Below are 17,100 nucleotides of genomic sequence, written 5' to 3'. Positions count from 1 at the left end.
CAGACCCAGAAGTTCAGCTTCTCGCGCTTTGCTAACTGCTTCGATTCCTTGCAGCTCTGCTTCTATCACCGACCCAAAACGACAAAACTACTTCTATTTGAAACCCAGAACAAAGTAGACTAAAAAATCCAAAAATCCCCAAACCATGAATACCCATAACCCAGAAGAAATTAGATCTGTTGCATAAACAAAGTTCCGTCGCAAAAACTAAAAAGATATGTTGTGGAAACAACCTAGATCTGTCGCAAAAAAAAAACCAAATCTGCCGCACTCCACTGACATCAACTAATAGAGGCACCGTAAAAAAAACTAATAGAGGCGACAATGAGTTCCACAACCAGCTCTCCCACCACAATTGCCACCTCTACCGCCACCACCACCACTGTCGCCGCCCCCACCCTCCACCACCACTGCCACCAACACCACCATCCACCACCACAGTCACCGCCATTGCCACTACTGACACTACCACCACCACCCTCGCCGCCACCACCATCCACCACCACTGCCACCATCACCACCTTCCAATACCACCACTACCACACCACTAGTGTCGCCACCAAATTATAAAGAGTATGACCAAACGATGTATAATATTAAAATTTTATCAGGGTTTATCCTATCAGGCCTAATACAATCAGGCTTTATACTATCAGGCCTTATACAATACCACATACCAAACGGGCCCTAAAGCAAAGGATAGGGACAACCTCCCACACTTACGCCAACGAGAGAGTAAAACCAAAGTATAGTGTAAAGGTTCGGGACAAAAAACTTAATTAAGTCTTTAATTTACAGTTTCATTTCAAGGCTTGAATTTCTCAACTTAATTGTGATCAAATAGGATATGCAAATATTCTAAATAGGAAATTAGATTTCGGTAATTATGTTGTGCATAATTAGCTAGTTGATTTTGATTTTATTGTTTTGATATTTATACCTATATTTCAGATGAATGACAAAGCACCCAATTGAAATATTCCTTTCCCGTAATTACAGGAATCTAATTGCTTAATTACATAAAAGACATGTTTGCATATCCTATTCTATCAAATTGCCCCTCTTGTTTCAGAGAGGATATGGAAAAACCTTTGAATTGACCTTTTCTTACTGATAAGATTTTTGTGTGTCTATTGACTAATGTACTTGCATTCTGGTATATTAATTAAAATAGCTTCGTTATACTTCCAAGCATCAGGAGGAATAAAATTAGGTCTCCAAAAAAATTTGTTATGTTATGGTGTATCTATGATTGTGTCCTATATATATAGTAAAAGTTAGTTTGAGTTGTTTTGCAGGTTGAAGATTCACTAAATTGATGTACTGAATTGAGCCAACTGGCATTTGTAATTAGAATGACCAATGTTGGGTGTAAAAAAATTTATGTGCACTACTTGTTTGATGAAATGACACAAGTAGTGGTGTCATATCTGGTGAAACTGAAACCAAGAGTATTGCCATTACTCGTGACTCATTTTGTTGCCATTATTTTTAGCAGTGACGAATCCAGGAATTCTAAGTTGTGGGGGTAATATATACAAATAAATTTATATCATTAAATATATAATATATTTCTATTATAAGTTAGGGTATTTGTTATAAATGTTCTCTATTTTTTATATTTTGAAAATATTGCACAATTTTTGTCAAGTACTATAAATATTTCACTCTCTAACCCCAAACCCAAGTGTTGTCTTGGATGAGTAGTAGCTTTAGAGTCCTTTCACTCTTCTTGCGTCAGTAGAACTAGTCTACAACTTTTACTTTAGCTAGTATAGTTTTTTTTTTTGCTGTGAGCATGGCTATGCTTTTTTAGCCTTTTATTTGTATTTGTACTGCTTATATTGTATTTGGGTATTGTGCCCGATCCTTTATATATATATATATATTTTGGTTTTTCAAAAAAAAAAATAGAAAAATATGCGTTATGAGTTAGAGAAATTTGAATTTATTGAAAAAGGTTAGAAGAGGAAAATATAAAACTTACAATGGTTGAGTTTGGGGGTGAATGGTCACTTTCGTCCCTAAAGTTACAAGCGTCGGGCATATTAGTCCTTATTTTATGGAAACTTCGGCCGTAGTCCTTGATGTTGCAAAACGTCAATCACGTTAGTCCTTGGGTTGACTCTCGTCAGTGAACGTTAACGGGAAGCGTGATTTGGCACGTTATGTGCCCTAGTGGGATTTTCACATGGATTTAAATATTGGAAAATTTATGAAAAACTTAAAAACTTCAATTTAGTCCCTGCCCAAAATCCCCAAATCAGAAAATTTTCAATCTCTCCATCATCTTCTTCCTCCTCACTTCCAAGCTTTCCCTGTGTTCTAAAAACCAACAAACAATAGCAAACAAAATCTAGATCAAACGATTTGAAAATAACAACACTAATATACCAACAACAACATCAACATCATCAATAATAATTACGTAGGAGGCAGATCATGGGTGAAGAAACCAGAAAAAAAAAGTTAGTTGAAGTCTATAGAAAAAGTTTGCATCATCTCCTTCTTCCTCACTTTTCATAACTTCATCACACGTTTGCATCATCTCCCTCATAAGATCCTCCATCTTTCTCAGCTTTTACAAGCACATCCAAAAAAATGAAAACAGAGAAAATCCATGATTCCCAACCCAAAAAAGATATCGAGAGAGAGGATTAGGGTTGGGATGGTGGCTGGTAAGGGATAGAACAAGGTGTTGAAGTGATGGGTTTGAGATTGTGGGTATAGAGGAGAGGTAATTTGGGTTTAAGAAAGCTTCAATTTTTTTTCATCTTTTCTTCTTCACGTTGTAGATCCGGTTGGATTTCTTGTTGTTGTTGTTGTTTTGGGTTTGGGTTTTGGGGAAAATCTGATGGGGGTTTGGTATTTTGCTGTACGGTTTTGATTTAAGGTTTGGTATTTTGTTGTAGGGTTTGGGTTTTGGGGGAAATCTTATGGGGTTTGGTATGAAGAACAAATCAAGGAAGATGATGAAGATGAAGAGGATGAGATAAAAAACAAATTAGGAAGATGAAGAACAAAGGAGAAAAATCAAAAGAGTTTTTGCTTATGTTTTATTTTAATTAGTTATTTATTTTTAATGATGTGGAAATGTCTAAATTTAAATGGAAAAGAAAAAACCACGTGGCAAGTCTGAGATGCAAATAAGTAACACAAGAAAGGGGGGTTTGAATTGTGTACTTGAAATTTACATTTTAAAAACTTTGTTTTATGAAAATAATATTCGTTCTTTTAAGAAAACGTTTAAGTATGACTTTTCGTAAACTGTTCGGTGCAGCGGAAGTTAAACAGTAAGTAAGACAGAACGATCAGCACACAGGGATTTATACTGGTTCTCCCTAAACGATTAGGCTACGTCCAGTACTTGGCCACCACCAAGATTTTCACTAGCAAGTTTCAAGGACTTCTCCAAGTATTATCACGGACTTCTCCAAGTATTCTGCAGGACTCCTCCTATAACAAGTATTCTCAGGGACTTCTCCCACCATGTATTCTAAGGACATCTCCTCCAACGTATTATCATGACACCTCCTTACAAGTATTATCAGGACTTCTCCTAAAACAATCTTTTGCAAGATGTTTTTCTTCTACATGATCTCTTCTTACAAGAGTGAGGTAGACAGTTCGGCTCAAATGAACTACAAAGTGTTTTGGACAGATTTGACTCTTAGGCAACTTTGTGTTCTAGATCTAGAGAGGCTTGAGAGAGTATTTGACTCTTTTGAATCTGTTCTCTCTTTCTAAGATATGACTCTAAAGCTCAATACTTTGAGTGCTATGTACTTGGAGAGGATTCAAAGTTTGGTTCTCTAGTACATGGTTGAGAAGAATAAGTGTTTGACTCTTAGCTTTTCTTCAAAGGATGAAGATCACTTGAAATGAAGGATGGCTGGAATGCTAAGTGATTTCTCCATTCTTTTCTTCTCTTCATCTACATTGTGCTGCACCCTCTCTATCTCTTACAAGTCTTCAAGTCTTCGTTTTATATCTTCAAGGCTTCTAGTGAATAGTGATGTGTTGGCACATTGAGAGCCTTTCAATTTTCTAACCGTTGCTCCAACAGCTCTTCTCTTGAGCATTAAATATCTTGTACCTGCTCCCCTTGACTTTTTGCTCAAAGTGGTACTTTCTCTCTCTTCCTTTTTGTACTTTTATGACAACATTGTAATTCGTGCATTGGAGAGTGTGTAGAGATAGAAATCACGTGAGCTTATTTGCTTCTTCTCTAAGCTGATTTGACAAGTCCCCTTTTTGATCAGAAGATATTTTCAATTTGAATAGTGTAGTCTGAACAGTCTAGCTCTTTCTTCGGACAGTTTGTGATGATGCCATGAAATATCTTTCACGCCTTTGCTTTGACTGTCTGGCTTAAGCTTTGACTTTCCTTCTCCTTGTCTGAACAGTTTAATGATGAGGCCGTGAAAATCCTTTCACGCTTTAACTTGAACTGCTTGGCGAGACTTATCTTTAGCTTCGTTTCTACTAGCTTGATCAGTTAACGATGATGATCCCATGGAAGTGCTTCCATGCTTATGACTTGAACTGTCTAGCTCAAGCTTTATCACTCTTTCTTCTTCTTCCTCATTTCACAGTGGCTTCAGATGATGCACTGAAATTTCTTCCATGCTTTAGCTTGTCCTGTTTGGCTTGATCCTTGAACTCTTCTTCACCAAGTAGTCTAAGATATTTCCAAATATGAAGATGACGCTTAATCTGTAGACTTCGCAGCTTGTTCCGTTGGATGAACTTTCTTTGATCCTTCAGAAGGTCCTCTTGCTTTAGATTGTCTTCTTTCCTTAGATGGTCTTCTTTCCTCAGACGGTCTTGTGACTAGACAATTGACTTTGGCCAACTCTTCAGGTTTTGAACTGTCTTGCAGATTTTGCATTTTTGCTTGACAGTACACATAACGGGTATGGATGATAAGACATGATATTTCCTGAAATACACAATATATGAAATTTTTAGTATTTCATTTATACCCTTGAAATTGTTATCATTCAAAACATGATAAACGATATGATGAGTTTGAACCTTACAAAGTCCACTGGAGCACTTAACGTGCCAAATCACTCTTCTCGTTAATGTTCACTGACGGGAGCCAACCCAAGGACTAACGTGATTGACGTTTTGCAACATCAGGGACTACGGGCGACATTTCCATAGAATAATGACTAATATGCCCGACGCTTGTAACTTTATGGACGAAAGTGACCATTCACCCTTGAGTTTGGAGATCAAGATGCTCTGTTGTTATTAAATGAAGTCTTATTTTTTGTCTATTACTAAAATTTTGTAATATATATTAAAAATGACCAATGTAAACTTACCATTTCATATCCATAATCTATATATATTTTTTAACATGTTGGTTGACACAAATATAAGATCACCATTAGTCAATCACCTCGTGCCTTAATTATGAGGTTGATGATTCGATCCACACTCATGAAAAAAGCGCATTTCATGGTTATTAGGATAAAAAAAGCCAATCAGGATATTACCATAACTAATTTGATCAACAAGGTCCAGCACAGTTGGTAGATAGCTGAACTCGTTAAGAATTAAGAATTTGACCAACAAGGTCCATAATGATTAGTTGGTAGTTAGCCCAACAAGGTCCAACACAACACAGTTATTGAGAATGCTTTGTTAAGAAAGATCTACTAACTTAATACAATTTCAGAGTCTTGAGTAATTAGTCTCTCACTTTGTGGGATTTGGAATACCTTTGATATAACTTAAGACACCATTAGATAGTTATAGATTAAATATGTGAAAGTCTCATTAGCTAACTATATATTAAATAATGAGAACGTTTGTTTGTTTGACTAATCATATTGCACTCATTCATGGAAAGTGCCTAATGGTACCTTGGGCACGACGAGGGTATATGGTCAACTGGGTGGGTTGCATTGACCTGTCGATGTCGGGCATAGCAAGTGGAAAGGTCAACCGAGAAGGTTGGATCAACTTGGCTATGTCAAGGAAAGTAAGCGACACCTGAGCAAAATGGTTAAACACAAGGCATGTATTAGGACTGACTCGATGGTGTCTAGCCTAAGTGGAAATTTTACTGTTTTGTCCCATCACTGGGGTAGGGTGGCGTTATCCGGATTTTCTGTGCATGCATGACATTGGCACCCCATGCATCTAACTATATTTGATGATGTGTTGATGATGAAATTGATTAATTATGGATTGATAACATGATATGGATGTACTATAATACTTATGATATAACATGTTATATACCGTTATCTATTATCATGTTGTTCTGTAATATACATTATTTTCGTAAGTTGACCCTTGCATGTCTAGTTTGTATGTTTATGTTTAGGCGGTCGGCAAGCTGCCAGATGCTGCTAGACAATGGGTACACGATGGTTCGCCATTCGGGGCGGATCCGCTTCAAAATGATTGATAGGGATGACCCAGGCACCTGGGAGGTGGACCACGCCTCCCGGGGAACCAGTTACACGGGGCGAGTGGTCGAGGAGGTACAGAACCGATATGGACACCTGTTCAAGGGAGTACTACGTCCTTTCACTCTGAGTTCAACTGCTGATCTTCTTGGGCTTGGCACAGGCTTGCAGCCATTGACACGACCTTTCATTTCGTCCACCTCGAGGTATCCAGTTCCAAAGAGGGAATCGATGACTTCATGCCCTTCTCCGTACTTTACACCTCTCTCCTCACATAGCTACTGTGTGGATCCTCTAGTGCATGTTGAGGAGAGGGTTGTGAGGACCGAGACTGTTGATGTTGAGACCGGTGAGACTAGGAGTGAGGTTAGGGTCGTCCGACGAGAGAATATAGATGTGGACACCGAGGTGATTACGCTTGTGTATTCCGACGTGAACCAAGATTTTACGAGCGAGGAGGAGGAGGAGGACTTGTAGTCTGTGTTTTTTGGGGTGGGTAGAGTTTAGTGTTGAGAAGTAGTTGCTTTGACCAATAGTGTTTGAATTTTGGGGTAGGGTAGGTCCCCAGCATGTTACTTTTGTGTGGTTATCTCAGTTGTTGGGAATCACAAGGAGTGGTCGGACGTTTGAGGTCTAGAGGAGGTCATTTTGGGCAAATTATTTCGTTTGTTTAATTTTTAATATATTCGAACTACTGTTGCTTTCACAAAACTTGTATACCTTGCCTACGGGCCTATAATCCTAGCACTATGGGTTGTAAATATGATGTTAAGTTTATGCGTTGCATGTTGTGAAATGTTTTCCCTTTGGAAAGGAAAAAAAGAAAAAAATTTACTCGCATATTTCATATTTATTTTAAAAACAGGTTACTATTGTAACCCCTGAAAGTCGTGCCGTTACAAGAGGAATGTCTTGTGAAGTGGAGAGGTTGTGTATTTTTTATTATTAGTTGTAGATTAAATGTGAGGTTCTAGGTTTATTCTAGGTTTGGGAGATGAAGTTGATGAAGAAGATGAAGAAGAGGTGCACGTGTAAGGCACATGCATGCCCTCTCTCTCCTACTAACCTTCTTCTCTCTCCTCCAAGTCATTTAAAAAAATCCACGTAGGAAAAAACCTTTTAAAATCTGACAGAAGGACTAACTTTGGTAACAGGAGAAAACATGAGGACTAAAAATGCTAAAAAAAATAGTTTAAGGACTTTTTCACAATTTGGATTCGTGAGAGACCAAATGTGTTTCTAAGTCTTATACCTTGAATGTTTATGTAGTCCATGTTAGAGGCATATTTGATTTAAAAAATGTCTCGTGTTCTTATTCTATATTACTTTTATATAATTATAATAAAAATACCACTTAATAGTATATATTTAGAGGAGGGATCTATATACTAAACAGTAATTCTTCAAAGTTGCTCCTCATTCTAACCCTTCATTTTTGTAAAACTAAACAGTTGTGATTAATATCTAATTCATCATCATATGACCCGTTGTTCCCCAAATCTTGCAGTTGCTCGCCATTTTCTTTTTCCATATCGTCACCGCTATTCACACAATGATGACAAAGAAAGTTTTGCTTGGTTTCTCTTAGATTCTCCCGTGAGAAAACCCCCTATTTACTATGCCCTAATTAGATTTTGACAGAGTTCCATTTTCTTGTCATCAGTGTTTTTGTAAATTTGTGGATCATTTTACTTTCCATGTGAGATGCTTTTGACATATAAAATTATGAAAAAACACACATGCAATGCAACATAAATGCAAGGAGTGATACATTTGATGGACATAGATAATATAGTAATTGGGTGGAGTGGATGGCGCCTTGAAGAGATTTCTGGAGTGACTTCGTGATCAATTTTTTTTCTTCCTATTGGGAGGGTCAAAGCCCTTCGTGATCAAATTAGGGTGATGAACTACAAAATTGGAACAAAATGAAAATCACGTGAGGCTTAATTAGATGTTAATCACAACCGTTAAATTTTACTAAAATGAAGGGATAGGATGAGGAGTAAGTTTGAGCTGTCCTTATTTTCCTCATATTTTTAATGTTATGTATGGAATAGAGTAAAGTTAATTTGGTGCTATGTATGAAGAAAGACTTGTAATTTTTTTATATAATTAAATTCGGTAGTAAAAAATTAGTTATTTGATTCTTAATTTAAAAAAGGATGGTGTGGTTAGAAAACAAATATTGGTATGAGCAGCACAAACAGAACGATATTTGAGATACTCTGAATGAGGAGAGCAATTGGACGAGACAGAGAGACCAGACCCATCATCAAATGTTGTCTAATCCTCTGGGAATCTCACCATCCCCAACACCTATAAACACCACCAAAATATCACCTTTCAATACTAATTCCAGAAAACCAACCTCTTTCCCGTCCAAAGTTTCACCTCGACCCTCTGATGAATTTTCATTCCTTTCTCTCACCATATCAGGTATATCCTTGCATAATTGCCTGTTGTCCACCCTTCAATGTTTAGCTCTCAGAGCTTATGTTTCATCGAAATCAATTCCGACACCTAGATGCTACTCACCAAATTAAAGTTTCGCCCTAAAATTGATTTTGGCTTTAGAATCAATTGTTTTGCGTGCAGGATTTTGCAGGGCGAGTCAAGTTGTTGATGTGTTCCCAACGGTATCTCCTGAAATTATTGTACGTGAGGCAAGATTAGAGGACTACTGGGAAGTGGCAGAGATTCATTGCAACTCCTTCTTCCCTGAATATTCCTTCCCATTAGATTTTGTGTTGAGGATAGACAGATTGTTCGTGGCTATGCTGGCAGCTATCTTAGCAGGATTATCCAGGCCAAGAGGTTGCAGAAGAATCTATTTGGTAGCAATAATTGGAGATCTCAAGATTGGTGTATTTGATGAGAAATTTAGTCTCGCTAAGGGATATGTGGCTGGCATATTAACAGTGGACAATTTTGCAGACTTACTTCCAAGAAAGGGGTCACGGCGACAGAGAAGGTAAGTAGATGTAACCTTTTCTCTTGAATTTCCATGAGGAAATTGTTTGGCTTAAATACTCTAAAGTCCCTGAAATTGTCTTCCGTACGAAAATAAGTTCTTGAATTTTTTTTTTTCTGATTCTGAATCCTGAATTTTTTTTAATCAGAATAGGTCTCTACTCGTGTTTCCAGCTTATGTGGCTTAAATTTTGCTGAGTCAATTATTCCACGTGACTTTTATATTTTTTTAAATAGACATGAATTAGAAAAATAAAATTAAACATTTAAATTTAAAATTAAAATCTTATTAACCTAATTAACCCTAAATCCCTAAATCTAATTAACCTAAATCCCTAAATCTAGATTTTAATTTTAATTTAAATGTTTAATTTTATTTTTTTAATTTGTACTTAAAAAAAATATAAAAGTCACGTGGAATAAATAAATCAACAAAAATTGAGCCACATAAGCTGGAAACACGAGTAGGAACCTATTTTGATTAAAAAAAATTCCAGGGATTCAGAATCAGAATTATTTTTTCCAAGGACTAATTTTTGTACGGGAGACAATTTTTGGGACCTCCAGAGTATTTAAGCCCCAAAATGTTTAGTATACACCTTTTGGGCGGGTGTAGATATCTATAGTAAGAAAGAAGCGGAGAAAGATCATTAATATTAATAAATGTGATATATAAACTTAATGACGGGTCCATGATATTTTAGTTGTGGAGACAAAATACATGCATATATACATATGAAATATTTAGTGTGGACAAATAATACAAATAACATACACTTTTTTGCAATACAACAATATATAAAGTTTTAAAAGAGATTTAGAGAACAATAAAAAATGTGGGGGAGCATTTGCCCCAAAGCCACCGATATGAATCAGTCCCGTATGAACTATTATATGACAGAAAGAGAGATATTGAGAGGTGTCAATAGTGTATAGCCGTCTATAAATCAATGCTCTTTGATTTAATGAGAAGTCTCTCTTTAGCGGGGTTCGAAGGGATTTGGATTAATAAATGTTTGTTCGCATTTGAACAATAGAAAAATGATGAAATAAAAGAGAAATGAGATATAAGATAGATGATATGATAAGGAAAGAAGAAAGAAATAGATGGAAAAAAAAAAGTGAAAATGAGATGGAAAAGAAAAGGATGCGTGAACAAATCAAAACCCGAATAGCACCGAAACATTATATATAAAAAATATATAAATTCTAGCAAGTGGAATAAGTGGAATCCAAATATTAAATAAGTGGAACTCACCAACATTTATGTAAAAAAAAATCTAAATTCCAACAAGTCATATGATCGGATCCAAACTCGGTTCATCGACACTCTTGCAACGGAGAGACAAATAAAGGAATGCCTTTATTTCTTTATATATATAGAAAACAAAAGATATATATTTTTGGATAAGAAGATTTCATGAGAACAAACCTCTCACGAATATGACCAATCAACAAAACCCAACCAAACAAAACCACCCCAAAGATCACACTTAGGACACATGCCTCGTTAAAACCTTCATAGGAAACATCCATTGGGAAAAACCCTAGTGAAGGAAAAAGAGTACAACATCCCATAAGGTGCCTTTGAATCTCTCTATGCAAAAACCAATACAATAAGACATAAGAACCCAAATCAAACCAAAAGAATCCAACTAAAAACAACTCTAAAAGCAACACTGAAACAAAAGACGAAAAGAAAAACAATCCAAACAAAAAGGAACTAAAGTTTCACAGGGCCATATTTATTAGGATGGGTACATTTCAGATACTGCACATATCCCTCAATGACCTCCTCATCAGGAACTTCATAAACAAGCCCTGCCTCTTTACCAACCGACCACATCTTACAAGCGTGCTCATAAACACAATGTTGGGACTGAGAAGGAGACATACCCACAAGATCCACCCTACCAGACGCAATGTTAGACACACCCTATGCCTCAATGATATCAGAGCCAACAACCTGAAACCATTGTTTTTTCCATCCCCACTTAACGGCTTTCCTAGGCCTACCTCTTTTTCTCCCAACAGAAAAACCTAGACCCTTAGAGGGCTCCTTCTCCATTGAAGCAAAACAGAAAAGAGGGGCATACCTACATAAATTACATCAAGGGAATCACCGAAGGAACAGAGTGGTCTGACACATGTCGCTGATCAAGTGAAACCTCTAGAGCCTCCAAAACCGCCGCATCAGAACCAACATGATCATGAATCAACTCGAAGTTTGAACTATCAGCTAAACCACCACTCAAGCATGTATCCAACGGAAACAAAAACACACCAGAAGATATGCCACGAAGAACTACATTTGGAAGAGACAGAATATCACGCCTCCTAAAAGATGCATAGTCCCCGCATCGCAAAGCATCAGTCCTCGCCTCAAAATCCTTCAGAACAACATAAGTATCCAAGTCCCCATAGGTAGCCCAATCCATAATATCCAACACAACAGAAGAATCAGACCCAACATAAAACTTTACCTCACCATCAATGATAAACTGATATGAATCACCCACTCCTCGAACCAAACGTAAGACAACCAGAGACTTCTCGAACAAAGCCAAAAACGAAGAATCATCATCCTCAGTCATCACTGAGTCGCCCCCGACGGCAGACAAAGAGACCAACTCATTATTAGGGATTTCGGAAACACCTACACCACTAGACAAAGAGACTAACATTTCTAACAAATAACATTTGTCTATAAAAAAAATTGCCAAATGTCACTTTCAGGTCTTATTATATATGTCAACATTAGTCTCTTACTTGTACTTGTGGTCTAGATTTTTAGTGCACTTGGTCAGACGAAGCTATTAGAGACGAAGTATGTTTCTTGAGTCAAACCATACATGCTTTAAATGTCAGGGAGTCTTTACTTTGAGATGTAAGACGATGTGTGCTTCCAAGATAAGACAAAGTCTTGAAGGTGTGAAAAACACTAGAAGGGGGGGGGGGGGGGGGGGGTTTGAATAGAGTTTTTAACCAAATGATCCCTTTTTGAACTTTTTACAAACTCAAGGATAAGAACTAGGTGCTGAAGAATATGAGGTAAACCACGCAAGTATTTTATCCTGGTTCACTTGAGATAAAAGCTCAAGTTAATCCAGTCCACCCGTGAAGGTGATTTCTTCCTTCTTCTGATGAAGGCAATCCACTAAAATCAATGAGTATTACAACTGCACTTGCAACCTGCTAAGTGACTAACAATACACTGATTTTCTCACTAGTATACTCTCAAGAAGCTGATCTACCGATCCTCTCAAGACTAGTTAAACAATGAATCAAACTTGATTCAGTCTACTTAAGATCCGACCAACCTTTGTCTCTTAAGGAACTTTACAAAGTGTTTGTAAAAGGTTTTGGGTTTACAAGAAGTGCTTCTGAAAAGCTAATGGTAAACTCATATGTTTAAGAACAATGAAGAAATATTGCTAAGAGATCGGTTAGAATGGATTCAAAAATATCAGCAAAGTTTCTTAGCTTCTTTCTTTTATCTTCAGCCCTTAAATACTCCAAGGCATATGGTGTAGCCGTTGCTAGGGTTTTGCCCGTTGGAGTGGCAATCTTGTAATATCAGACTGCTAGGCTGAACGAGGTAGGTGGCGGACAGGCTGAGACTGTACGATGTGTACTATGACTGCGACCTGTCCTTTCACCAGCTGACTTATGATCTGGAGTGCTTCAGATGGACGTTGATGAAGCTTCTGATCAGAGTCAGACGGAAGCTTGGATCCTCTGACCTTGCAACTTCTGCTTCTGAACAAGTTCCTCAGAACTTCTGAACGTCAGAGTTAGAATAGCTTGGGTCTTCAGAGCCAACTTCTTGCAGGTCTTCAGAACTTGAGTCTTCTACTTTCAGGACCGTTCCTTCTGGAACATCTGGTCTTCAAAACTTCTGACTCCGGTTCTTCAGTACCTCTTGAGAGCTTCTATCTTCAGAACTTTTGAAGGATTTGCCACTGTTCTGAACGAACATGAAAAGCTTTAGAACTCTCTTTTTGGTTACCCTTGGGTCTTCTTCTTCTGATGGAATCGGCTTGGGTCAGAATCAGAACCTGTTTGTCACAACTCATAAAGACAAACGTTAGAGTACCATAATTGTTCATCCTCAAAAACCTTAACTGTAATCATCAAAATATAGAGATGCAACCACTGATCAAATCTTGATCTTACAATCTCCCCCTTTTTGATGATGACAAAACAAGTATTTTGATGAACAATTCTTAAACAACAAACTGAATACACAAGAGAGAAGAGATCAGAGATTAAACTTATCCTTGTGTAACGGTTTATGTTGCTCCTTCTGAATCTAGGATTGCACCTGATTCTGAGCTGGGGTCCCCCCTGACTCCCCCTGAATCTATGACTTGATGAAATGATGAGGAGTCTAGATTCAGAGTCTTGTGATGTGATCGGAAGAAACGCACAGAAAGATGTATACTCATCAGAAATTGATGGTTCAGAACTTGCGTAGATCACATGGAAACATAGAGTATTGTCCAAGTGTTTTGGGATAAGGCGTCAGAGGCATATTTGTTCAGAAAATTGAACAAAATGTATTCCTTGTTTTAGGACGCTTGGCAATATCTATGTGCTATAAGTATTTGATACTTATTCTCCTCAACTGGTTTAATATTATATAAACATAATTAAAAGTTTATCAAAAACCCTTTTATGTACTCCCCCTTTTTGTCATAAGCAAAAAGAGTGAAAAACACAAACAATAACAACAAAGAAGTAACGCAGATAAAACGCTTGTTATTATTAATGAAGGAAAATAAGTACATAGGATAGAAAATACTAGGAGAACAAGTCCTAGATACATAAGAAGGCACGAGATTCCTTCATTGAAAGAAGCTGAAGATGCAAAGGACGAATGTCCTGATCAATGGAAGCTAACTGGGTAGCCAGTTCTTTCTTCAGAGTCTCACTCTCATGGATGGCAGGAGTGGAGGCAGCAGCTTGACCTGCTTCTACTTGATCATCTCGTTCCCTCGTTTCATGTTCAAGGAGCATACAAATGCTCTCGAATTGAGCTTCTTGATCCTTCCGGCGAGAGGCCAGGCGAAGGAGTTCTTTCAGAACATCCTGAAGAGTATGCAGACAGTGGATCTGAAGCGAGGTCAACAAGCAGTTATGCAAATACTCAATTTTCCCAAGAGCTTGGGAGATTTGAGTGAGTGAAAGATCGATGCTCCAAGGAAAGGTTTGGTCAAATACCAAAGCCTTAAGTTTAGAGATTAAATCAATAGAAGACATATTGATTTGAGGCGATAAAGAATTGAGTTGAGTTGTGATGGAGAAGAAGGAAGGCGATAGATTATAAAGAAGAGAAGTAACAGAAAAACATGCATAAAACTCATCGAATCATAAATGCATGTGAGTTACTAAGAGAAGTGGACGGTGCATTAAATAAGTTGCAGCAAAATAAAACATAGTCAAACATAGAATAAGTTCACAGACAATTAAGGTGAATGATTATGCATGAAAGATAGATGAGAGCGGTTCAAGGCTTGGATGAAGATGGGAGATTCTCAATCAGATACTTCATCATGTTCACTCTGAATCTGGCAGCCAGGAGAGCAACTTCCGGATGTGGAGCTGGTTCTGAAGCTTGAATAGGAACATTTGTAGGTGCCTGAACTTCTGTCGCAGCTTGAGTAGGTATTTCTATCTGAACTTTATCAACCTCTGCAGCCTCATGAATAATAATCTCTTCAGCACTGTCCTCTTCAACCTCTACTGGAGTCATATCAGTATCTTCTGAGGTACGTTTAGAGAGAACATGAGTTCTTGCACCCATTGCCCTTCTTATGGGTTCACAAACCTTGTGTAACACCCTCTGCTCATAAGCTCTTTCTGGAGCATCATGAATTCTCAGACGCTTCTCTCTGCTAAGCTGCTTTTCAATCTCAGAAGCTCTACTTTCTGACCATCGTCCGAAGGCAGACCACATACCATCAACCAAAGAGGCATCAAATTGATTATCAGTTACCTGATATAGCCATTGCAGTCTTCTGGTTGCTTCATCAGAGAACTCCTGAATGAACTGAATAAGATTTTGTGGCCTGAAGGAGAGTGCTAGATCCATGATAGGCTGAGGAGTGTTGGTTGCATTAGAACTTGATGCATTGGAACTTTCAGTTCTCATTTGCCCTGAAGGTATTGATTCATCCACACGAACCTTTCCTTGTCCAGAATGGTCTGATTCATCCATGCGTTCAATCTCAGGAATGGTCTTTTGTCTTTGCCTGGATGTAGCTGTCTTCTCAGGCAAGGTGAAACTCAGATCTCTTGAGTTTACTGTGGAGTAGTGAGACAAAGACACATAGGAGGATTCAGCAGCAGCATCTGGGAACACATCTTCAAAATAGGAGGCTACCTGCTGGATAGGCTGCACATTGAAGGGAGGTTCTAGAATCTGAACATCCTCATCTTCATCATCTTTTTCAGCAGGAATCTCACCGGATTCAGTTATCAGAAGGGTTCTTGAGGTGGATGGAGGTTTGGGTGTGAATTGTTGAACCAAGTCCCTCAAGGTGGCCTCACTCTGAGCGATACCCTTGATGTAAGAGTTGAAAAGAGGTACAGACTCAGTGGCGGTGGATGTGGAAGTGGTTTGAATTGGGATGGATGGAATGGAAGTGGTAGCAGTTTGGGTATTTAAGTGAGGAGCTTGTGTGTGATGTTCTGTTTGAGGTGGAACTGTTTGGGTTGAGGTTGGCAGGGATGTAGATATAGGTACAGGTTGTTCAGGAATAAGTACTAAAGCAGAATCTAAATTAATGCTTTTAGTAAGTTCCGTACTTGAATCTCTGAGTATAGTAGATCTGGTGGTTCTAGCAGTCCTTGCAGGATCTTAAGCAATCTTTGATCTCCTTTCTCTTTGTACCTCTGCAATACTCTCAGACGCTTGCCTTGGTTCTAGCTCCTTCTTCTGAAGTGGACCCTTCAGAGGCAGTTTCATCCTCTTGCCTATGGGCTCTTCATCAGAGTCAGTGGATTCAACCGCTTCTGAAGATTCCCTTATGGCTTGGAGCACATTCCCAATAATCTCAACTTCTTCCTCAACTTGAATTTCATGAATTCTTTGCCTCTTGGCCAGATGAACATCATCATCTTCAGTTTCCTCATCAGAAGATTTTTCCATGACGGCCTTCCTCTTGACATCCTTTCTAGGTGAAACTTCTTCTTCTTGAGTTCCAATGGAGGAAGCCATAGAGCTCTCAGAGCTATCAGACTGAGATTTCTGAGGTGACTCCACTGAAGTTCTTTCAGGAGAGGGTTCTGGAATTGGTTCCCTGATGACCACAGATTTGGATGCAGCTTTTATCTTCTTGGTTTTCTATATCAGAATCCCTTTGCCCTTGGGATCTGAAGGCTTGCTGCTAGTTGTTCTCTTGGACTTCCTTGTTGGTATCTCAGGAGGACTATCAGGAAGACTTTTGATGAATTCCTCCAGAGTGATTGGATCTCCTTTACTTCTGAGCATTCTCACATTGAGGGAATCTTCTTAGACCAGAGAGGATAGTTATCAACAGGGTGATTCTTCTGACGAACCTCTTCAGATGATTCTTCAACAGGTTCAACTTGAACTTTGTCAATGATATGCATTCTCTTCAACTTAGTCTCATTGAGGGCATCTCCAATGGACATAGCCAGATCCTCATGAAGTCCTAGGTCAGACAAAGTCTTG

At 38.2% G+C, this 17,100-nt stretch overlaps 1 protein-coding gene across 1 annotated transcript in view; it reads left to right on the top strand.

Moving 5' to 3' along the window:
• The first annotated feature begins 8,608 nt into the window (after positions 1–8,608).
• Positions 8,609–17,100, top strand: part of LOC130737900 (GCN5-related N-acetyltransferase 4, chloroplastic-like) — a 29,605-nt gene continuing 21,113 nt past the window's right edge. The window contains exons 1-2 of the mRNA XM_057589759.1: positions 8,609–8,867; positions 9,027–9,402. Of these exons, the coding sequence (XP_057445742.1) occupies positions 8,708–8,867; positions 9,027–9,402 (536 nt within the window). The 5' untranslated portion in view covers positions 8,609–8,707. The remainder of the gene's footprint in view (positions 8,868–9,026; positions 9,403–17,100) is intronic.

Source organism: Lotus japonicus, chromosome 2 (genome assembly GCF_012489685.1).
Source record: "Lotus japonicus ecotype B-129 chromosome 2, LjGifu_v1.2".
Lineage (NCBI taxonomy): Eukaryota > Viridiplantae > Streptophyta > Magnoliopsida > Fabales > Fabaceae > Lotus > Lotus japonicus.
Note: the sequence above shows the minus strand (reverse complement) of the source record. Positions and strands in the feature narration are given on the sequence as shown.